Source organism: Mesocricetus auratus, unplaced genomic scaffold, assembly GCF_017639785.1.
Source record: "Mesocricetus auratus isolate SY011 unplaced genomic scaffold, BCM_Maur_2.0 Super-Scaffold_100030, whole genome shotgun sequence".
In the NCBI taxonomy this organism is placed as follows: Eukaryota; Metazoa; Chordata; class Mammalia; order Rodentia; family Cricetidae; genus Mesocricetus; species Mesocricetus auratus.
In genome coordinates this window covers 11,717,433-11,741,956 of record NW_024429211.1, presented here as the reverse complement: position 1 = coordinate 11,741,956, position 24,524 = coordinate 11,717,433, and the positions used below count along the sequence as shown (strand labels likewise).

Sequence of the window (24,524 nt, the reverse complement as noted above, 5' to 3'; positions counted from 1 at the left end):
TGGGGACTGACCTGAGAGGGGCCCAATAGGGGTCAGCTATTAGTGAAGGATGGCAGAAAAGACTGCAGTATAGTAGCCAGGAACCTTCCAGAACAGCAGTTTTCAACACGACCTTTCACGGGGTTCCTTTAGACCGTCAGTTACATTACTACTCATTAGCAATAGCAACATAACAGTTAGGAAGCACCAACAAAAATAATTTTAAGATTGGGGGTCACCACAACATGAGCACTACAGTAAAGGGTTGTAGTATTAGGGAGGTTGGAAACCACTGCTGTAGATTATAAGGTACCTCACAGCGGAGCAAACAGAGCTCACGATTTTCTGCTTTGTCACAAAACCCCCTAGAGAGCGGAGACAAATATAAACATGTGACCCCACACTTCTCACATGTGGTGGGGAAGGAGCTCCCCAGTGATTGACAGCTATCTTGTGAAAAGAGGCACAGGACAGAGAGGTCAAAGTCAAATGAGAGGTGGGGGTGGGGGAAGACACGGAATGGTGGATACTGGATCACTAAACATCAAACTACGAGTAGAAGTTCCTTGTTTATATCTAGTTCCCACAACAGTCAAAGGAGTTTGTCCCATGTGGCCGAGGACCTGCAACTTTTTACTGTAAGACAATGGCTAGACTCAGCGTTTCCTGAGAATCACAGGTATTTTTCTACATGAGCCCTTTGGTTTTATTATTTTGCATTTTTAAAATACTCATTGAAATAAAGACCATCTATAATCAAATTAGGTAAAATACAGCACTGTGCAATAGGGAAAGCAATGTGAAAACAGTCAGTGCCTCATCATGAAAACTATTAAAGTATTTATTCACCCTTTTCACTTGCTTTCTCTCTTTCTGAAGCGAATAAAAGACTGTGAACAATTGCAGAGCCCAGTCAATGAAATGTTACGTCCAAAGCAGTTGTGCAAATTTGTGTGTCATAACTTGACGGCAAAAAATAGTAAAGGTTGAACGTAGAGTCTCTTGGGGTGAAAATAAAGTGTCCCCTTAATAAAACTTGAATATAGTTCAGGATTGTCCACAACTGGATATGAAGTAAGAAAACTAAAAAAGTACCCAGATCCTATTTTCCGTGTTTTTTACTGAAATATTGACATATGAAGAAAAGGATATGCTAGCTTTTCCCAGGGCAAAGTATTAATCATGTTCCCCTAAAATTTGAGGGTTAATTTATTGAGGCAGGTTTTATATGCATGTCCAAACAGCAGAAGTTTGAGAAACCAACAAAGGTACATGTGTGAATACTCGCAGATTTTACATACAGCAAAAGTTTATTATAAAAAATGATTGACAAGAGCGGCCGCCTTTCATTTAGGTTTGCTTAATATACAAACACACCAAAACTCAAAACTGCATAAGAACAATTTAACAAGATATGTTAAAGACCTAATTATTTATGATAAAGAATAAATTAAATACCACAGGAAATCATTAAAAAAAAACCCTTTGAAATGAAAAAGAAAAAATTTTCCCAGATAAGAAAAGTTATAAATCACCTAGATGTAAATCCCAAAAACCAAATGGGTAAGACTTATGTCATAAACCATGGAAGATTACTTTAAAACATCTCAGTAAAAATATTATACAAGACATCTTCTCTTACCAGAGATCAATTTACATTAAAAAAACACAAAGTTAAAAAAAAATAACAGACTAAACAGAATAAAAAGTCTACACATTTATTTCCAGTATGTTAGGATGAAGAATGAACAGCACAAGCAGGTCTGGCGGTGCATGTTTGGCCTGTAATCCCAGAAGCAGGAAGACCAGGAGGTCACCGCCATTTCCCACTACAGAGTGAGTTCGAAACCAGCCTGCGCTACATAAGACCCTGTCTCAAAGCGAACACCACAAGCCAGTGAGGGGTATTTTACAAGTGATGTTGATAAGACTAGACCTCCTTTGTCCCTCTAAACACAAAAGCTTAGATTAATTAAAGGTTTACATTAGTGAAACACAACAGCTCATATATACATATGCATAGACTGAAAATGGAAAGTAGGTGCCCATGTATGCATATGTAACTAATATTAACCGACCCTTAAGAAGACTGAACTTCTTTTCCAAGAGATCAGTATGGTACTCGATGGTGTTTTATACTCGTTTAACACGGAGTATGAAAGGTTGATTTCCTGGGGACAGCAGAGTGCTGGATAACAGGTGCTGAAGATGAGGAGACTGGAGACAGTATCAAGTGGCACAGCATCCCATAGACAGATAACAGAGCTCAAACCCTCTAAGCCGACCACAGCTAGCAGGAGCCCTGATGACTCGATCACTAATCAGCGACTTTCAGTGTTTTCATCACCGAAATCAGTATGTGGAAGACTGCACGTGCTCTTTTCACGATGTATACATGCACCCAGTCATAAATGTATACCAGCTGATTGGCAATTAAAAAATAAACAGATTTTTAAAAGGTTTGAAAAGATCTATGTGTCACTTTATGACAACAAAGTGGAAATCTAGTAGGCTCAGTGTCATAGAGGTGATATAGGTTATGTACATGGAGCTCATATAAGATATGTGTATTTATGCATCTTAGTCTGAATCATAATATACAACTATGTCTCATATTATAGAACGTTATGTAAGCATTATAAGTAACACATTAGGTAGTAGTGATGAACTTAAATTTATATGTAGTTAAAAAAACGCAATCTGATGAAAAGGAAGGATGCAAGAACTCATAGTAGAAAATTTCTCTTGTATTTGAAACTATGTTTATCTGTTTGCTAGAATGGAGCACTTCTGGGTAATGAGAAGTGGTCACAGACTGGTGACTTGGCTGTGTGAGACCAAGTTCAGTATTTTGGCTTTCTGTATGGATTTAAGTTGTTTATGAATTTGAAAATCTAGAGATTCTTATGAGTTGTGAAGGAGATATCCCTGTAGTGTCTGAGAGTCCTTGCCTGGTTCCACTGTTAGACATGCTAAGGAGGGCTTTGCAGCTGCAGAAATGCTGGGGAGGTATTTCAAGTATGAGAAGCCAGGGTTAACGGGAATAGAAACCATCTCTGCTTGTGCACATGGAATTTCCATTATAAAAATGCTTCTTCAGCTTCATTTTAGACTAAAAATAAAAAGGAAGAATGCATACCCATAATCTGCAATTTTACATGCTAAATGTGATACTTTGACAGGACATATACAATGCGTTTTATATAAAATGTGGAACTAATAATAAGCCAATCATTTTTAAGTTATTTGCAACTGACTGCTTTGTATGGATCTACCATCTGAGCCTATTCCGATATGCCATAAACATGGGACCAGACCAAACCAGCAGGAGGGATTTTCTTTTCTTCAACCAGGAACCATATGCCAGGTAAAAATGTGGATAGTCACACACACCCCCATTGTCTCTCTCAAAGCCAGAACTACAGCTGAACAAATAGAGTAGCTACACACACCTTCTGGGACTGTTTTGTTCGCCGAGTGATCCCCACAGCAATGTTCCAAGTGGAAAGTGCAGTGCAGTTCAGGCACATGCTCTCCTTCACATAGACGGAGCTGGCTGGAATCAGTCAGCAAACACTGAGCCCAGCATGCCCCTCTGCACACAGGCGCTATCAATCAGTACAATGTCACCAATGTGGCTGGGAGTCAAAGCATCCAATTTGACTTGAATCTATCTCTCCACAGCAATGTTGCTTGTAGCTGAAGACAACATGGCTTTTCTGTTGGTTTTGGTAGTTTCATAGTTTTGATAATTTTTATAACTTAATTTTGATAGCTTATGAAAACAGGTACAGAATCAGATTCAATAAAGAAGTATTTTCTTTGCAACCCCATGATTTTTGTCATTACACATGCTATTTACACTCTGAATTAAATGGGGTGTTGAGAGGTTAATGATCCAGCCAGTATTTTGAGGACTCTAGATTGAAAACATGCCTTCAAAGTTTGTCAGTTCTCTTTTGAAGATAATTTTAATTGTGTTTTCAAAGTTAGAAAGACCAGTCTTCTTCCTTACTAAAACTGTTGACAAGTATTGTATGTTATCACAGTTCATTTGCTTTCCAACACTCTGGAAAAGAAACACGTGATATCAGAACAAACAGCAAAGTGTAACAAAAGGCTTGGACCTCTTGTGGCTTTTATCACAGCAGGGCATGTTGCTTCCTTTGCTTAATTTAAGAGTTGAAGAAACAATGACTTGATTAAGGCCTTTGTATATCACATTCATTATCTACACAGTAACATACAAGTTCCTAAACAGAATTGTATGAAAAGTGATGGATCAAATAATAAGTTCACTTGGCATACAAGGAACACTTAGAATACATGTAACTTTGGGTCTAATTACAGATTCAGTGCTAAAATGAATAACAGTGGTTCACGGCTTTCTACGGAGTGAATGAAATTGTTTTTGATAACTTATGGAATAAACAACTTGGAATCATGTAATTTATTGTATACTACACTGTTAGAATTGTATGTTACACTGTTAGAATAATTCAAAAGTTAAAATGACTTTTATGAAGGAATAGATCTTGATGTGATACTTATTTGTCCTGGGTGCTTGTTAATTTCTCATCATGTTCAGAATATTAAAACACAGAAGCTATAGACTGGCTGAAATAGGACTTAATTCAGGAGTGGTTGAATTAGGTCTTTTTGATACAGAGTTACATGTTGATGTAGACATCTCCAACCATTGAGCTTGGAGGGTAAGTGGGCAGGACGTGTTCTGATCTGCAGAAGGTCTACATCTTTGCATGTCTGTGTGGTTCACACTTCCTCTGATTTGTAGAACATGAGGATACAGCCAAAATTATGTGTAGACAACATTCACATTCAACACTGTGTTGACCACACATAGTGGTCAATCATAGTGATGGAGGGTCTGCAGCTTTCACAAAAAAAAAAAAAAAAAAAAAAAAGCTGTAGCTAAATCTAAATGTGAAGAATTTGACTGGTGGCATACACTTCTGGAAATCTGGACCAAAAAAGCTTTCAAATTCCACACTTGGTCTTTCTTAGCCACCTGTACTCAGTAGCAATATGTCTAAAATAAGTTTTCCCCAGGATAAGACATAAGGACTAGAAATGACTCGAAAGTATAATAAGTATACAAGAAATTGACTTTTATTAATTATAGCTATAAATTAGTGCAAAAAGTCAATTAGTGCACCTAACAATAGCAACAGGAGTATTTATTTATATATTAAGGTATGAAGTCTATGAGAAAAATTCTTTGCAAGCGCATTATTTCCCTATGGCCTCCCTCTTCAGCCCAGTCTGGCTTCCAGTTTGCGGCAATCCTCCACCCTCAACTTGCTGCGGGCAGAGGTTACTGGGTGAGGGTTCTTTCAATACAGCGAAGTGTACACATCCAAGTTCCAAGCAGAGCAGGCTGTGTCCACATGTTCTCACACAGGCACTCATCAGAGAACCTTACTTCAGTGGAGACCCCTCTCTATAAGTGACCGTGGAAGAAACAGAGGGCCCGCATTTTGAGGATTTGAGTGATTAACTCAGGCCCAGGCTTGGAAATGTAACGAAACAGGACAAAATTCTATAGAGCTACATCCCCCAAAACACTAGCATTGAGAAAGCGGAAGCAGTACAATTGCCATTTTTACCTGTGGAAGAAAGCACAGAGCAAACAACAGTTCTCATGAGAAACCTGGAAAAGAAGGAGATATCATAGAGTTTTTAAAGGCAAAAAGAAAGGATATGTCTCAAGTTGTGTCTCTGGCTAGGCTATAACGCACTGTCAGACGGAGGACTGCTAACGGAATGTGTCATTTTAAAAGCCCCGCTCTAGACAATTAAAAGGAGGTTTTGAATAGCCGCATTCCTGTTGCTCTGTTAAAGAGTGACATTGCTCCAGAGCTACACAGAGCAGACAAATAAGATGGAAGCTTAAAGGACTGTGCACCCTTTTCCAGAAACAGTGTTATAGATTAAAAAATGGTTTTTAAAGCCATCTAACAAGCTTTTAAATTACTCCCCCCTTTGTCTTCTTTCTGCACGTTAGTTCCTATAACATGAAAACAGATTCTTGAAAAAATGTCTTTGAATTATAAGGCTGTGGCAGTCATGGTAATACTCCATTTGTAGAACTAGACAGTAAATCTAGCTATAATATAAATTCTTCAAATATTCTTCCTTGGCTAATGTCTGTTACAACAATGAAGTCGTTTTGAATCTACAGGGGCCAATTTGCACTGCACATGGGGTTCAGGGCTTCCTGGCTATAATTAGAACATGGTAGCTGGGCTAGATGAGTTTTGGTTGCTATAGCTACCCTATCTGCAACATTTATCTGCTGACCAGTGGCCTATGCCATGTATTGGTTGTAAATTGCTTATTAGCCACTTGTCGTTTTTTTGCTTCAACACCAATTCCAAACTGGCCCTGTCAGAAACCCATGCTTTTGCATTCACTGGGGAACAGACCAGAAGAAGATGAATGCACATTTGCCTGAGCCCTTAGCCTGCTCATTGTCGTCTCTGCTCAGGCAAAACACTGAGTCGTCTAAGTCACTGTTAACAATGTTTTGCATTTTCTGTGATTTTACAATAGAAAATCGAAAACTTCCTTTTTCCAGAAATATTCCACATTATAAGATCTCTTTACTTTCAGAAAAAAATGATAAACAACTAATAAACTTCATGGTTTTACTTTTAAAGGTCTTGATTGCTAATATATTAAAGACTGTCTAAAGCTCAGTTGTTATACAGATTCCGTTATCATTTTCGGTAGCTTTTGTTCTCTTACAATTTCAAACGTGCCCACAGTGGATTCCACACACCCCCCACTTCCCTTCCATTCCTACAGGCACATCTTCTCCCTATAAACGTCTTTCCTCCACTTGTCTTGGTCTTTGTTCGGTGTCCTGCAGAGTCTGACCGGGGACATTGGTAAGGCCAGTTTTAAGACTGGTACCAAATGTGTCTGAGACTTGCAAAGAACTGTGGCCATTTTCTTCCACAGTTACATCTACATTCACTGAAAGCTAACAGCACACAAGCTTATGTCCCTGAGGGCACTGTGTCAATACTCTGAGTATATGCATAGCCTCGCCCAGAATATCTTACCAAAGCTATTGATATTACGTCAAAAGATCAGCACAGTTATGAATATTTCATGACGGCTTTGAGCAGGCGCAGGATGGATAAACCCGGGATTCTCCCAAAATAAAACTGTTCTTTACACTCTGCTTTCTCTATCGTCTTTAAAAATGAGACATTTCATTCATTATACAAATATATGTAAATCATAAGCAAGGCATGGCAGTACACATCAGTAATCTCCACCACTGTGGAGAGACAGAGCCAAGATATCTTGAGATCCAGCAAGGTCAACATGAACAATCCAGCAAGATCACTTTAAAACACAAAAATAGCTTATTATGGACATTGGATTTAAATAATTTTTAGCACATTACAACAGAGTGACAGAGTGTGTACCAGATGAATAAAACATTGTCACTTGAATGTGGAAGTAAAGGGTCATAAAGAATACTGTGATGGGCTGGGTGTTGGTGGCTCATGCCTTTAATCCCAGCACTCCGGAGGCAGAGGCAGGCAGATCTCTGTGAGTTCGAGACCAGCCTGGTCTACCAGAGCTAGTTCTAGGACAGCCTCCAAAACAATACAGAGAAACCCTGTCTCGACAAACAAACAAACAAACAAACAAACAAAAATACTATGATGAACACAGGTAAAAATTTGCCTTTGGAACAAGTTGACTTGTAAAATTGTGTAGAAGCCAATTTCACATGAAACTTTAGGATCTAGAGGTTACCACAGATGGTATTTAGAGCTTAACAGAGCTCTTGTACCATACGTAAATATAAGATGAAAATTTGGTTTTCATGTCATAACCCTGTGATCACAATCAGATCCAAAGGAAACCCCAGTTCCCTAAACTTCAAAAGCATTTCATCTATCAGAAATGAGTTCAACCTAGGCTAGAGGATTTTCAGTGTAAAGCCAAGCATCCCTCAGGAACTGGAGAAATTGTTCCCATCTTTGAAAAGAAGTCATTTTTGGATATTAGAATGCCATTTGGAGTTTGGGGAATTTGGACGTGATAGTCACTGTATATAGAACTTGTCTCAGGCTGGGGTTCAGATGCCCCACTATGTAAAGACACAACCATAGTGGGGCTTTAGATACGGTAAGCTCCTTTTAACTTAAAACCTAACTGCAGTCTGAAGAGTAATGAAGCTCCCAGAGAGCTGGAACCAGCCATCACTGTAATGATTTAGCTTCTTCCCTTAGGGCCACAACATCCCTAAGTCAAAAGGGCACCCTTAGCCCACTCGGGCAATGAGCATCTGATAAATGAGGTGGTGCCACACTTCTGATAGAGTAATTGATCATTTCCAATTAAATCTCGAGAAAAATCAATGGTTGTTTCTTAGACTGTTTACATCAATTAACTTGTGTCAATAATGTGTATCTTATATGCATAATTTGTAGGAGAAGGGTCATTCTGTTTATAACCTGGTTCTACTTTTGAGCCTTTGGCATTACTGCATCAGTCATTCACAACAACAAAATCCTTTTTGAGGGGAGGTCAGGGATTTTACCCATGGTCCCGGCTAGCCTGGATTTCATAAGCAGCTCAGACTGGTCTGAAACTCATCTCTGACTGTCCTGAATGCATTATGTAGCCCAGGCTACCCTCAGATATAATCATGACATGAATGAACATAGATTCAACTCTGAAGCAGTAAAGCAACTCTGGGAAACATTTAAGGCTGCTGGGTTGAAATCTGAGAAAGTCACCATGTATTAGGACTTGGTTCTTGTTCAGACTTATTCTACTAACATCACTTCTAAAATGGTTTTGGTACAAGCACAGCTAAGATACTCATGAGTATCAGTTGCAGGCCAGAGGTTCTGGCTGCTCAAGGAGAAATAAGTCAGAAGGGGTCTTGCTCCCCCTGAGCATGCTCTCCAGAGTATATGCCCTTACAAGCAAGGGTCAAGGGAGGCAGCAAAAAGCCATTGCTTTTCCTCCTGATTTCCATATACCTGGGCAGTTGGAAGGATACTAGGTATGTATGTGAGTCTTCTTGAGTTAATCTTCCCAGAGAACACCTTTCAGACCTCTCCAGAGGCCTTGATTACAGATCCAATCAAGGAGACAACCAAGATGTGAAACCCAAGAAAATAAACTCAAACACACAAAAAAAATATCAAAACACACAAAGAAACAGAGTACCATCAACACAGAGAGGTTTGATCTCATCTTAAGGGACGTCAGACTCTGAAATGCAATGAAAACTATAAAAAACAATTAGTGGTTGATTGCTCAGTGGTAAGAGCATTTTCTGCTCTTACAGAGGACCCACATTGGATAGTTCACAACTATCTCACTTCTAACCTCTAAGGACATCTATACTCATATGCAAACATCCACATACAGACACACAAATACACATATTAAAAGGTAAATATAAAAAACTGCTAGAAATTAATCCTGGAATCATATGCCAGGTAGATTTTAGAAGGAGGAAGCCAAGTAAAAATTTGAACAAGTGATATTTAAAATTTAAATATCAAGGGGCTGGAGAGATGGCTCAGAGGTTAAGAGCACTGACTGCTCTTCCTGAGGTCTTGGGTTCAATTCCCAGCAACCACATAGTGGCTCACAGCCATCTACAATTCAATCTGCTGTATATGTAATAAATAAATAAATCTTTTTAAAAAATTTAAATATCAAAACCTTGAATAACCAAGGCTCTGCCAACACTACTTAGTGGCACAGGCATTGTTGATGTAACATAGGTAGATACCCACATTCCAAAACAATCATTTGAATAAAAAGATAGGCATATAGAAAGAAAAGCATTATTTCTTCCCTCATAGTAGCTAGGATAATGACCCCTTCAACCTCTCCAGCCCTGGTCCCAGGTAACTCAATGCAACACATTGACATCAGCCCATTTAAAGGGAAATTATGATGTAGGTCCTATTTCTACTTATTCACAAGGTGTCCCAAACCAGTGTAACTGCAGAGGAACTTGGAAATTTCCCTCCTCAAAGCTGGGTAGATATTTACATAAAAACAGGGGCAGAATATCCGTACTGATGAGACAGAACAGCAGTTTCCACAGCAGCACAAGCTGACATGAAGACAGCCAGTAAACAGCTGAAGGGTAGCATAAACCTTCTAGCATAGGTCCTACCAGTCAGAGGAGAGATTAGGAACATCAGGAGCATGGAGATGCAGATGTTGAACCAAGGATCACTTTAAGATAGAGAAAGAAAGTTCACTTACAAAGGAACTGCAGCCTGAGGACTCCCTTCTTTACCAACAAGGAAAGAGATGAGTGCACTGACACGCTGAATGTTAACTGAAAATCATGGGCACCTCAAAACCACCTTCCAGCATGAACCAGGCAGCCATCTGTAGACACACATTTAAATAAATGCTCATCACCATGAGGTGTTTCCCAAAAGAACCCTGAAATCAAAACAAATAAACAAAAAGCCAGTAAGTAAAAGAATGGAAACACAATCTTGGAAACTCACAAAATCATTTGATAAAACTGTAAGAGAATCAAGATGTACTTTATGATATGAAACTTTGTTTTCTCCTTTAACAAAAGTAAAACAGTAGAAAATAAACTACAAGTGAGAGGCAAAGATATGGAAACACAGAGACACAGAATTTAGCTGTATGTGCTGGCTCACACCTATAATTTCAGCACTGAGGTGACTGAGGCAGGAGGGTCCCACAGGAGTCTGAGGCTAGCATGGGCAGAGAGTGAGTTCCGGGCTAACCTCAGCTACAAAGAGACCCTAAAACATCAAAATAGAATTCAGATGCTGAGTAGCTTCATAAAAAAATTATAAATGCTGCCAAGGATCTAGGAGAAAAAGGAAAATGTATATATCTTGATGAGAATGACTGAAAAAGAGACGAGTAAGAAAATGTCTAGAACTGCTGAAACTATAACCAGTATAGCTTAGCTGTCATTCCTGTGTAAATGCACAAAGGGATCAGAATACAGAAGATAAAAAACATGGTTTACACAGATCAGTTTTAGAAAAATGAAATTTGACCACAGGGAAATCAAAATGTGACATTGTTTTCCTTCTCCGATAATCTTAGAAAGTTCTGAATCATGATTTACACTCAGGGTCTAACACTGAATTAAAAGTCTACATTATATATCCTTTTGCTCTATTTCCATTTCTAGAATTTAAGAATTAATTTTGTGTTATGGGTATTAACCAAGAAAAAACTTAGTCTCAGTTATCTAGAACATGGAGAAAGTTATGTTGATCCCTGAAAAGCTATTTACTAACAAAACTAATTATTGTTAAGTTTAGAACATTCGAGCAGACTAACCAAGTTGGGGTTTTAGTCACAAAACACCCTGAATAGTCTCCATCCAGCAACGAGGAGGAAAACCAGTGTCAAATATTTAAACACTTTAGTGATGGCACCAGGTTGGGGCCTATTGACCTGATAGACAGCACATGTGGCCTGGATAGTCTCAGTAGTTTTGATTCCTTTATCATCCCAGGCAGATACCAAAAAGGATATATTTACATTTACTGTGCTCTAAACACTTCAGTGTGTATTCAAGAAATGCTTGTAACTAACGTCCTGCTATTTTGACCTTCAGAGTAGTGACTTGTACAAAGGCGGGACAAAACTTTCTGATCAACACAGCTTTAATGCACTTTAAGGTTGGTAAACAGGTTAAGGAAGGCACATCTAGGACTTTTGACTTTAGCCCAGTAAACTTTGAAACTAACAGTTGGTGCTACCATGCTTCCTGGTTAAACAACAACAAAACTTCACTATAAAGTGAAAAGAGTGTCAGGAAATCAACAGGATAAAAAAAAAGGGTCCTTGAAAAATTTAAAGCTTTTTCCTTAAAAAAAAGCGCATCTATTTTTAGTATTCTTACAAATAAGCCTTATACAAAACAAGCTGAAAATTCCACGGCTTCAAGCATTCTTCCAAGGGTAGGGATGTGGCTCCTAACATGGGCAAGACTTCGGACCCATCAACAGATGGGAAGTAACACTATTTCCAGTATCTAGAAAACTTGAGGTATTATCACTTAAAAAAATACATATTTGTACTTGTATTACGAGACACTTAAAATTGGCACCTAAATAATTAGGTTTTGGGAGCATGTCGTACAGGGCGTTGGTGAGAACACTGACATTCTGTAAAACTGTCCAGTCAAGTAGCAGCAGGACAATGTGCCTAGGGATCGGGAGGCGTGGGTGAGGAGTGTGTTTGCTCTTCCCTTGCTGTCCCGATGCTCAGCCTAGGACTTGAGAACCTCGTCCCACGAGTCCCCTCCACACTCAGTTTGTCAAGCACCACGAGGCAGGGCCAGCAGCAGGTCGGTCCAGACGCTCATCCCGGGAACCTCGAAATCTCCATCCAGAGCTTTGCCGCCGCGCAGGGTCTCCAGGACCTCTTCCGGCAAGGGTGGTGGGGCCTGGCACAGTCTCTGCAGCCGGAGGCGCAGCTCTTCCCAGGGCATGTCCCCAGGCTGCGTGGGGACCCAGGAGCCCTCCCTCAGGTCATAGCGCAGCTGCGCGGCCCAGGATGCCAGCAGGCCCAGGTAGGCACGAGACAGCGCCGGGTGGCAGCTGGCCAAGGAGGCCAGGCGATCCGCGGGCAGCCGGCGGCAGAAGGCGGCCAAGGCCTCGGGGCTCCCGAGAAGCCAGTGCAGCAAAAGTCCCTGCGTCTCCGTCTCCTCTGCTCCTCCCGCACAGTCCGCGGCGCCCGCAGGCTCCAGGTCTCCACCGTGGCTGCAGCGGCCCAGCAGCAGAGCCTCGCCCAGCACGCCCAGCACGTGCCCGCGGGGCCCGCGCGCCCACAGCGCCTCCAGGAGCCCCCGCGCCGCCGCGGCCCCGGCCCCGCCCAGCTCGCGCAGGCGCGCGCCCAGCAGCTCGGCGTGCGTGCGCAGCAGCGCGCCCGCGGGCGCGTCCCCGCCGCCGAGGCGGAGCAGCAGGCGCAGCGCGCTCCCGCGGCGCGCCAGGAGCAGCAGGCGCGGCTGCGGCGCGTCGTCCTCGCCGTCCGCCGCGGGGCCCGGGAAGAGCAGGCGCGGCAGCGCGCGGGCGGCGGCGGGCGCGAGCGCGCGGTTGCTCAGCAGGCGCAGGGCGAGCCGCGCGTCCCCCGACTCCAGCGCCGCGAAGCTGCGCAGCCCCGGAGGCCCCGCCCACGGCCCGAGCCGCCTCTCCAGCGCCGCCCGCGCGGCCGCGCGACCCGCGAAGCGTCGGTACACGTGCAGCAGGTAGCGCGCCCACTGCAGCGCCCTGCGCACGGTCACGGCATCCCAGGAGCGCGCCTGCGCCCCGCGGGCCACGGCCAGCACGTCCGAGAAGCGTTCCAGGTGCTGCACGAGCGGCTCCATGGCGGCCGCTTCCGCCTCGCTCTCTTCCCGCCTCCCGCCCCGCCCCAACCCCCAGGAACGAACCGATTGGGCGTGAGCGCGAGGCTCCGCCTCCGCCTGCCCTGCCACTGGTTCACGCGCGTGCCAGTCTCGCGATAGGGCTTCCGGGGTCCATTGGCGCTGGAAAACAAACTGGGAGGAAGTTGCGAGCTTCCACTCCCGGGCTGGGAGAGCCCGCCTCTACGCGCTAGGCTTTTTGCCTGCCGTTTTGCTTCGAAAATGCTCTTGGTGGACGGTTTGGACGCTGTCCTGAAAGGGCGCTGGCAGCCGTCGCAGTGCGAATGTGAGCTGCGTGCGAGCTCAGTGCTCTCAAACTGCCCGTTTTCCGGGTGCGTGTGGAACACGGACCCTGCCACAGAGCTGCATCCCCGGACCGTCTTCTTTTTCTCTTATTTATTTATTCGGAGTAGTCCTCCCACTAAATTAAGTAGGCAGCCATTCAATCTGCGAGACATGTCTCACCTAACCTAGTGAATTACATTACTGCCCTCGGGCCTCCTGGCTGAGCACGTGATGAAATGTTTATGCTCATTAATCTGCTTATTGATGCCAGAGTCTGTGCGCTAAATTCTGGGCTCCATTGTCAAAGCATATATTTAAGCTAGTTTTGTTTACCATTAGCCCAGGCTGTATTGTTTGGCCTTGTGATTTTATTTTGATATAACTGTGTGATATCACTTGGAATCTTGGCTTGGCTGGTGGAAATGACAACCAAGGGAGCAGCCACCTTTTTTTTTTTTTTTTTTTTTTAAGCAGGTGTACAGAGGTTACTGCTGGAGCATTCAGCGAATACTTTAGTCACAGTGGTGTGATAGTGTGTGGAAGTAGAGAACGAGAACAATAAAGTTTAGTTAAGTGCTATCCTGTCCCCCACAGGATGTGATAACATTCCATTTAAGAGAGACGTTTAACTAATCACCTCATATGTGGCGGGCAAACCCCAAGGCCAGGAGGATCATTGATATGTTTTAGACTGCTAGAGTGGAAACCAGATCTAATCCAGGATGAAAAAGAAGTCAAACCAGCATCAGTTCCAGGGGGCTGGGGCAGTGCAGAGAAACCTCACCAGCTCCAAGCCTTTCTTCTCAGACCCGAGTCCGTGTTAAATCTCAGTATCACGGTGAGCTTTATTTCACAGTAGCCGTTATTCTATATGCATGCATATGATGACTTCCCATCAGAAGAAAGCCCTATGTGGCGGGCTAGAACCAGTGTTTCATATAATACAGCAAAATTCAACCAGAGGTTGAAAGATGACCAATAACTTCAAGAGACCTATGCACTTAAGGCAGAAATTAGGAGGACTCCCAAACCCACTTAAGTGTAATGCAAATCAGAGTTTGTATATTTTTAAAATACTAATTATGATTTTTTTTTAAAAGCTCGGTTGGAAGTGGATAGAGTTCTGGAAGGTTTCATGGACTGATCTTTGCTTTAGCCCGTGAAAATGTTTGGGCTATCGGGAGACGATGGAAAGCCAAGTCGGGGAAGTGCACAAGTTAAAATGTGAGTGTAAGATGTGTGTGCCTTGTGGTGGGAACCCTAGGGACAGTCTTCCACCTGCTGGCTATGCTCTGCAAGTTCCCAACAGTAGTAGGAAGTTTTTATTAAAACAACGTTTCATTCAAACCGCAGTTGAGCAATGTAAACAACTAAGAAAAAGACATTTTCACACAGAATGTACCTCAGAGGCCTCTGGAGAGATGGATATAAATACATGTAAATAAATTATACCACTGTGGATTTCTGTTGCTTACTTCCAATATGTATTCTGTGGTGCTTTCAATAAGAGATGTCCCTCACAGGCTCCGGTACTTGGAGCCTTGGTTCCTAGTTGGTAGCACTGTTTGAGAAGGTGGGAGACACTAGGCCTTGCTGGAGAAAGTATGTAATCAGGGTGAGCGTTGAGAGCTTAAAGCCTTCACTACTTCCAAGTTCATCTTTTTCAGGTTTCATGTTTGCAGGGGAGCATGCCAGCTCTCAGCTTCCGGCTTCTTCTGCCACGCCTGCCTGCCTGCCTCCTGTTGCCTTGTCTCCTCACCATGATGCACTCACTCTTGCGCCTCTGGAACCTGGGTACCGTAAGCTTAGATAAACCCTTCTGTGAGTTGCCTTGGTCATGATGTTCTATCTCAGCAACAGAAAGTAACTAATGCAAATTTTCCATTACTGCCATTGTGCTTTGGGATAGGGATGCCTGCTCAGCTCCACAGGCAGGACCAGAAAATGTTAACTGATCACATTAATGAACCCCTCTCTTAATGTAGCAATTCATCCTTAAGCCCCTCTCTCTATAATATTCTCTAGGAACTAAAATAAATTCAGAAGTAGCCAGACGAATTAACAGCACTTGTTAGGCTTACAGGATTCAGAAAAAAGTTTCTTAAATATATATATTTATATATTTTTTTTACTCATGTCACTTTCAGTTCCCTCTCCCTCCCCTCCTCTCCCACTCCTCAATCCTCCCAACCCTTCACCCCCACTCCATTCCCTCTCAGCTCCCCAGGGAGGTCAAGGGCCTCCATGAGGGAATTTAAGAGTCTGTCACATCATCCCAGGAAGGGCCCAGGTTCTTCCCCATGTGTCCAGGCTGAGAGAGCATCCCTCCACGTAGTATGGGTTCCCAGAGTCCTTCTGTATGCCAGGAATAAATACTTCTCCACTCTCCAAGGTCCCACAGATTGCCAAGGCCTCCTCTCTGTCACCCAGGTTCGGTGGGAGGGTGTCTGGATCAGTCCCATGCTGGCCCCTCAGTCATCAGTCTGGGGTCCATGTGTTCCCCCTTGTTTAGGTCAGCTGCCTCTGTGGGTTTCACCAGCCTGAACTTGATTCCTTTGGTCATCACTCTTCTTTGTGACTGGGTTCCAGGAGTTCAATTCGGTTCACAGCTGTGGGTATCTGACTCTGCCTCCATCAAGTTCTAGGATGGCATATAAGGTAGTCATCATTCTCACCATCATGGGAGGGCATTTAAGGTAGCCTTAATGCTAGTTGGTATCATTCTTGTAGATCTGTGAAGATCTCACTAGTGCCAGATCTCTCCTCCAACTTATACTGGCTCCCTCTTTTATGGTATCTCCCATCTGTTTCTCCTCTATTCTTACCCTGGCTCAACCTTCCTGCTCTCGCATGTCCTCCTCTCCCCTCGTCTTTTCTCCCTCTCTTTCTCCCATCTCCTTCTATCCTCCCCTTCTCTGCCCCCAGTCCAATTAGGAGATCACATCACATAACCTTTCTCTGGGTTACCATGCATATCTCTCTTAGGGTCCTCCCTGCAACCCAGACTATCTGGCAGTGGGATTGTGGGCTGGCAGTGCCCTGCTCCATGTCTAAAATCCATATGTGTGTGAGTACCTACCATGCTTGTCTTTTTGTGACTGGGTTATCTCACTCAGGATAGTTTCTTCTAGTGCCATCCATTTGCCTGTAAATTTCAAGATTCCATTATTTTTTTTTATTCTGAAGGCAGTTAGGGCACCAGCAGCACGGAAATGTGTGCTAAGAAACAGTTGCTTGGGTTTGAAATTCATTCACATGTGGCAGTAACATTTAACCTCATAGTGCTTTTAAAGCGGTCAGAAAGAACTTGGGTCTAAGTAGAATCACATTCTATGTATTTTGAATGAGATTATAAAAACAACACTGTTGGTGTTATCATTTCTGGTTAATTATGACTCAAAAATATGAAGTTAATTCTTTTTTCGGGTGGTAGGTGATAAGAGATAGTTTATATTGTGGAGCCATTTTGAGTGACCATGACCCAGTAACACAGATTTCAGTTATCTCAAATTCCATGTTCCAATGTGGAAGCAGTTTCATGAAGTTTTAAAAAATAGTTTTACAAAACAAAAGAACGTCATAAATACAGGCAAGTTTAAAATACGTTTGTGGGTACATCAGAGAGGCAGGTACAGCAAGATGAGGGAAACTTTCCTATAGGCCCAACATGCTGTCTGAGCTTTTGGATTGGCGGAAGCTAGTGTCTGCTAACTCAGTAGATTCCAAACAGCATGCGCAAAACTATGGCTGAACTGTGAACAAAATCTCCTGAAAAGAAGCTGTGTCTAAGGAGATTGACTGACTATAATTTCAGTACTGTGGAGAGATCAGAATGTTGTAGGTTGGTCCAGAGGCTACCTACCCTTCCTTAGTCTAGAATAGTCCTCTGGGACAGCTTATTTTTTGCCCACCTCTGTTAACCCGTTTTAAAAGGTATCCTCAGGAAATGTGATGAATCCTCTCAAACATAAAAATCACTAGTTTTAATTATTACACTTGTAGGGTCCAGGAAGGTAGCCCTAATGAATAAGAACCCTCCTTGTGCCAGTGTGAAGACATGAGTCTGACTCCTTAGCACCCGTATAAAAAACTGGGCATGGCTATGCATGCCTCCTCCAAAGCAAGCATTGGGGTGGAGGGAACAGGTGACCTCAGGAGTTTATTTTAATTCAGTGAGAAATCCCGCCTCAAGGCAGTAACAGGGAGTTTGAGGAAGACATCTACTTACTAGGACCTCCACATGTGTATACATGGATCTATGTATCTATACACTTACATTCATGCATCAGGCAGACGTGCACAGACACACACAATGTGCATATATGAAACAAGCTTATTTTGTCTTAAAATACAGTTTTGTGTTGGGTTGTCCATTTTTGATATGGATTATGTAATTTGGAGGCTAGTGGATGGAACTGGAGACTATCATGTTAAGTTAAATAAGCCAAACTCAGAAAGACGTTAGTTTGATGAGAATTGTAGTCCATTGTCTCAGTTATTGGAACACTTGATCCCAGGAGGTGGTGCTGTTTGGAGAGGATATGGAACCTTTAGGAGGTGAGCCTTGCTGGAAGAAGAGTTACCTCATAGCTGAGGAGAGCTCTGAGGGTTTGTAACCTGGCTCACCTTCCTATTCCACTCTGTTGCTTTCTGTGTGCTGCTGAAAATGTGGTCAACCAGCTTCCTTCTCCTGCTGCCATGCCTTGCCTTCCCTGCTATGATAGACTCCATCCCTCTGAACCCATAAGCCAGGATAAACCCTTTCTTCCTTAAGTTGCATTGGTCATGGTATTTTATTACAGCAACAGAAAAGTGACTAATACAGGTAGTAAGGAGACCTGTGTGTGTGTGTGTGTGTGTGTGTGTGTGTGTGTAGGAGGTATGATAGGATGTGGGAGGTGAATATAAAAAAAGAAAAAATTAGTAAAGATGATAGACTCATGATAATGACTTAGTGAACATATTGTTTTATAACCAGTTAAAATGATTTTTATTTAAACTATTATATTCCAAAGAGTTTTATTTTTTAACCTAACGTCTTATATATGCCCCTCAAATGTTCTTTTCTTGGTTGGGTGTCTCCTGCCTGGGCGTGAAAAGGCTGGAAGCATTGCTCTAACATAAGCCAGAAGCCACACTGCATTGTAATGGAAAGTGCATTGTGTTTCAAATTATCTGACTTAGTTTGGTACACAGAAAGGGAGAAAATTATCCACTTTCTTTCCTTTTTACCCATTCATCTTCTTCTTCTTTTTCCCTTGTCCTGAGCAAAAGATAGACGAACATCATGGAAACTGACAGTCCCTTCCCTTGACCTCTGATGTTTCCACTGAACCAACTGGTAAGAGGCCTTAGGAAAAAAGCTGGAGGACCAAGGGTGTGGGCTCTATCTGCTAGGCTACAAGCATCTTGTGCTTGCAGATGTTCTGCAGGGTATTCTCTCTTGCAGTCCTCTGGACTTCTTGCATATGCTGACATATCTTGTTGACTATATTTACCTTGCCCAGAATCTTATAAATATTCTGTTTATTGTCAAAAATCTCTCATGAACATACCCTTATTTCCTGACAGGACCTCAACGGATACAGTTGCCCAAATTCTCAACTATTTAATTAAGTCATATGAGTCATAACATTTTCCATCAGCACTAATATAGATAGTGATGAGTACTTTAATTAATGTATTTTCAAATACCTGCCATTGATATATGTGCTGCCAATCTGTGACAGAAATCATCATTATAGAGATTGTATGCCATGCAATGTGAAGTCATTCCATGATATAATTAACTAAATGTGAACAAGGCATTCCTTAGTAGTGTGGGCTTGGTGGAGGTGTTGGGAACTGGACCCAGGTGATGAAGACCTTAGAATACTTTATGCCAGATTTTTGTTTGTTTGTTTGTTTTGTTTTTAATTTTCAGTTGGCTTTCAAATCTTATTGTTAATTTTGGAACACAGGACTAGAATGTAGGTCACATCTGGAATAAAGCAATGTAGAAAGAATTGATTGTCATTTGCTGGGACATTTAATAACACTGAAATAGCCTTGGTGGGCAAAGAGAAGTAGAATAAGAAACTTGGAAAGATATTGAGAGGCTCAGATTTCAAAAATATTGTTCTTTAAGATTAATTATTCTGTGAGTGCACATGGATGACTCTATGTGGAAAAAGTCTATAAGAGAGGCCTCAGATTATATGATTGCTCAGATCTGAATTCTGGTCCCCAAGATTGATCAGTAATTGTTCTTGCCCACTGAGATATCTATCTAGCTCCTGAGGAATCTTGAATTAGTAGATATCTGTAGAGAGGTGTGCTATGCTCTTTCATTGAAATGACTGAAGTCCCTTAAAATATACATAGTGTTGACTTGAATGATGCTAGTGATTGAACAAGAAAAAGCTCACAGTGTAACAGTGGCTCACTGAAAACCCCCATGAACTTGTCTTCTGTTCCCTCCTAGTCATTCCTCACACTATTTGGGATCCCCTGGATTTACTATTAGATGATAGCATGGAAAATTGGTGAATACTATGCATTTGCAAGAAGTTCAGAAGACAGTTTAGGCTAGCAATCAGTATCAACTCAATGCATGTTTTGTCTTGTCAGTATCTTAGGATTATATCACTAATGGTACATCTGAGTCCTGCTTTGGTTTCTGTTGCTGTGATAAAAAACCTGTTCTTACCAAAAGTAAGAGGAAAGAGTTTAATCCGTCACCAAGGGAAGCAGGAGGCTTTAAGACAGGAAACTAGAGGCAGGAACTGAGGCAGAAGCATAGAAGAACATGGCCTGCTGGCTTGTTCTCCATGGCTACTTACCTAACTTTTCTAAACAACCCAAGACTACCTGCCCAGGGTGTGTACTGCCCACAGCAATCAAGAAAATGTTCCACAGACACACCACAGGCTAATGCAACTTGGGTGGTTCTTCAGTTAGGCTCCTTCTTCTCAGGTTACCTGAGGTTTGTGACAAGTTTAGAGCCAAAGGGAACTATGGGAATTTGAGACTCTAAATAGACCACAAGGTAACTCTGTCTGCCTGAAAATGGTTTTGTAGTTTGACACCGACTTGTTAATGTGTTCTTGAAGCATTTGATAGTGTAGAAACTTCTCTATACCCAAGACATGCTCTGGTTGTTTTCGAATAGGAAGGCAAATGACAGTGAAATGCTAAAGATAGCCTCTATGCAAATGCTTCATTTCTCCCCCTTCCAGGAAACTTTCATGGATCCCACTGCTTAGTGCATACTCCAAGGCCCCTAATGGGCTTTTCTGTTGGCTTCATGTTATCTCCGTTTTTTTAATTCCTAAAACTTTTTTCTACATAACTTAGCATAATAAAATTTAAATAAAAGGATAATGAATCATAAAAAGTTTCTGTGTTTGTTAAGATTATTAATTCTTGTGAAGTAAAGACAGAAAAACAATTCAATCAAACTACGTCTTGAAGGAATGAGACATTTTCTAGGAACATTCATTAAATTACATAGAACAACTTAAACAATAATTTCTACCTCTCTTTAAGTAACTGCAACCCATATCTGAGCATTTAACTTGATACTTCTTGTTTTGCTAATATTAAACCCAAATACTACTGTAGGAAGTGCTTCTTGAGTTTTTTCATTTTTGTGTATTTCCTACTGCTTGGATAACTGCTCATTAAAAATAATCCCATCTAAGACTAAAACAATGAAATTGAAATCCATATTTTCCACATTGCCATAAATTGCCCCAAACATCGTTATCAATACACTTTGTGCTGGCCCATCCTCTGTGCTTTTGTGGTGGTGGATGCAATGAACCTCCCTAGAGTATATATGAGTTAAGTAACTAAACTGATGTTATTTTTCCAAATTTAAATATTTAATTTTTCTTTTGTAATTAATGTCCTTTTTCCATAATGGTCGAATAAGAAAGGAAAGAAGCAATCCAGGAAAGAGTTGGTTTTATTTTGAATTAGAAGTTGGATTTGATGTAAATCTGTGACACTGTCAGTGTGCCTTCATTTTGTCCAATGGTTATTGCATGCTGCTGTATGGGCACCTGCCAGGAAGGAGTTTCTGGTTCTGGTTCAATAACTTTGAAGTGTCTGTTGTTCTCATTTTCAAGTCTCCAAAACTTTTATATGGATTCTTTAGGTACATTTTTTTCATTATTTCTCAGCCTTCTTTTTTTTTTCTGGATGGCTGCGATTTCCAGACATATAGCCCAAAATGTCCTAAGAGATTTTATATATACAAAAGCTAAGCAAATGGAAATTGAAAAGTGCACGCATACACAGGCACACACATACACACATACAAACTCACTGTAATTTCCACGATGATAGATGAATCTAATTTTCCTAATTAGCCTTACAAAATAGCAAATTTAGTGAGAAATTGTCAAGAATCCTGCTGTATTTAATTACTTCCAGACCTAATCTGGGTTCTGAGATTGGGCTGGCCTGTTAATAGCGTTGATGTCATGGGATATTCTCACCAGAGACTCCTAGCATTTCAAAATAAACTGGCTGAAACTAGCCAACAGTGATTGGAATAAAATTTACAATATTGCAGATGCATTTTATTGGAGGGTAACATTTTTATAACATTGTTTCTTAGTCAATTGTTAATATTTAAGTCTAAGGGATCATCTCAAAAATTAAAATAAAGGTTTTATTTAAAAAGGGGGAAAACAGGCCGGACAGTGATGGGTCACGCCTTTAATCCCAGTACTTGGGAGGCAGACACAGGCAGGTCTCTGTGAGTTTGAGGCAAATCTGATCTACAGAGCAAGTTCCAGGATAGGCGGGACTATATAGAGAAACCCTGTCTCAAAAGACCAAGAAAAAAAAAAAAAAAGGAAAGTCTAAGGGATGCTAAAGAGAGTACAGAGAATATCCTGTCACACTTAAAGGAGATGTGAAAGGAAGAAAAGTGTTAGAGGAAAATGATTTTATAGCTATTTTTTCTTTCACTTTATTCTTTTAAAGAGCATAATGGATGTAGCCATAATGAATGTACCCATATCATTATATACCAGATCTGCACATGTTCCTGCTGCTTTTATTGTAGGACATGGGACATCCTCATCTCTTGCTTCTAACTTTGCTGTTTATAATTTTTAAATAAATTTTTCTAATTGTATGTGTGTGGATGTTGTACCTGCATGTATGTCTGTCTGTTCACCATGTTCATACCTTGTACACATAGAGGCCAGAGAAGGGCGCTTGATCCCCTAAGACTAGAACTACAGACAGCTGTGAGGCGCCATGTGGGTGCTGAGTCTGGGTTCTCTGCAAGAGCTGCCGATGCTCATAACCACTGAGACATCTCTCCAGTCCCAGTATTTCTGTTTTAAGGCTGCTGTCCTGAGAACAGAAGACCCTCACTAGTGAACAGCATGCATACATATCACGATGCTGGCTGTGTCCCCATCTACCTGCAGATTCCCTCTCCATGTTTAGTTCTGACTGACAGACAGTGCTCTGATATCAGAACAAGACATACTGCTGAGGAAAATGCAGGTAGAAAACAGGAGTAATAAAAAAGGCAAGTTTACTGTATAATGGCAAATAATTAGAACTGTTCAAGATTTTAATTTTAGCAATAGTAAAGGCTATAATCAATGATATAATTCTAGGCAAAATCACATTTTGTGATGAAATGATTTATTAGGAAATCAATTTAAAAGAAAACCATAAATTTCTCCAAATTAAGCACTATTTTTATTTTGATCTTCTTAGTTACCAAAAGAACCATTCATTTTATTATGTGTATTTAATTATAAAAATTATTTATTCTTTTAGTAGTGTTCCTGGCTTCTGTTTTGTCAGTCAGTGTCAGACAGTGTCTGTAATTGTGCGTGGAGGCATCATTAAAATGAACTCTTAAGTTTGGTGATTTTAGTCATCTTGCCTGCCCAGTAAGAAGGAAAACCAGCTTAATTTTAACAGAATGGCTTCATGTCCCTACAGTGGACTTCTGGATCAGCGCTCCTTATTCATAGAATATGCCAGTGCCGAATGCTGCCTACTGTGTTGTATGCTGCAGCACACTGGGCACACTCTCTGGCTCTGCCACTGCAGTCCTTCAAGTATTTTCAACTTTAAATCTATAGGTATGTTCTTGAATTTTATAATCTCACCGTGTCCCTGGGCAAGGAACATAAACACTGAATGTTAATCTGACACAAAGATACCAGAAAACTAGAGGTTAAAGGGCAATACAGTGGAAACTTCCAGAAGAAAACGAATTTAACAAAGTAGGGTGTTTGGGGAGTGAAAAGACAGAAGGCAGTGGACTGTGGCATGTTTCGTCTCCCGGGAGGAGCTTGGTTGAGGAGTATGAGCACACTACCAACTTGCTTTCTAATTCCCAGTCTTTTTTCTCTTTCCTTCCTCCCTCTCTCTGCCCTTTATCCCCAACCATTGCTGCTGCCACTTCTGATTTTCCCTCACACAGAATTCTCTATACAGCCAGGATACAAAATGATGAGGTTTATAATATAGACACACTTCTGTATATCTATGTGAACATTTATAAAGAAGACTTAATACCATTTACTATGTGCTGGATTTGACTAAGGGCCGCTGGATCTCGCTAGCCACACTGACCCCAAAATACAAACCTACGTTGCTTCTGTAGGCTCTCACATGGGGTTGCTGTCTGAATTTGTATTTGGTACTTACTGAACCCTTCACTAGGTTAGCTCTTCCGATGTCTGTTTTCTTCTCTGGTGGAAAAGTTTCTAAAGGGACATCCTGTCTAATTCGTCTTTGGATCCCACACTGAGAATAGTAATGTCTACATGTTAGAATAACACAACAGTTTCTGAAGCTTCCG

The 24,524-nt window shown here is 41.5% G+C and overlaps 2 protein-coding genes across 14 annotated transcripts in view; one reads left to right on the top strand and one right to left on the bottom strand.

Annotated features, from left to right (window-relative positions):
• Nucleotides 1-1,270: 1,270 nt before the first annotated feature.
• On the bottom strand, nucleotides 1,271-13,410 carry Fancf (FA complementation group F). Of its 6 annotated transcripts, XM_040733282.1 has the most exons (4): nucleotides 12,116-13,410; nucleotides 10,264-10,449; nucleotides 5,607-5,650; nucleotides 1,271-4,048 (listed from the first exon to the last, which is right to left on the bottom strand). In XM_040733282.1, exon 1 carries the CDS (start codon nucleotides 13,373-13,375, stop codon nucleotides 12,326-12,328), a length of 1,050 nt encoding a protein of 349 aa, XP_040589216.1. In that variant the 5' UTR covers nucleotides 13,376-13,410; the 3' UTR covers nucleotides 1,271-4,048; nucleotides 5,607-5,650; nucleotides 10,264-10,449; nucleotides 12,116-12,325. The 6 variants fall into 6 exon arrangements, with proteins under 6 accessions (XP_040589216.1, XP_040589215.1, XP_040589214.1 ...); XM_040733281.1 differs by having other exon boundaries at nucleotides 5,607-10,449; XM_040733280.1 differs by having other exon boundaries at nucleotides 1,271-5,650.
• The window catches only part of Gas2 (growth arrest specific 2), a 151,990-nt gene continuing 140,627 nt past the window's right edge, over nucleotides 13,162-24,524 (top strand). The window contains exons 1-3 of one of the 8 annotated variants that reach the window (XM_040733286.1): nucleotides 13,162-13,255; nucleotides 14,797-14,920; nucleotides 15,364-15,490. The gene's annotated coding sequence lies outside the window, so the exon portion shown is untranslated. Of the gene's footprint in view, nucleotides 13,355-13,446; nucleotides 14,535-14,796; nucleotides 14,921-15,363; nucleotides 15,518-16,799; nucleotides 19,038-24,524 lie in introns of those variants that run through there. The other 7 variants (XM_040733284.1, XM_040733283.1, XM_040733285.1 and 4 more) reach the window with 7 other exon arrangements.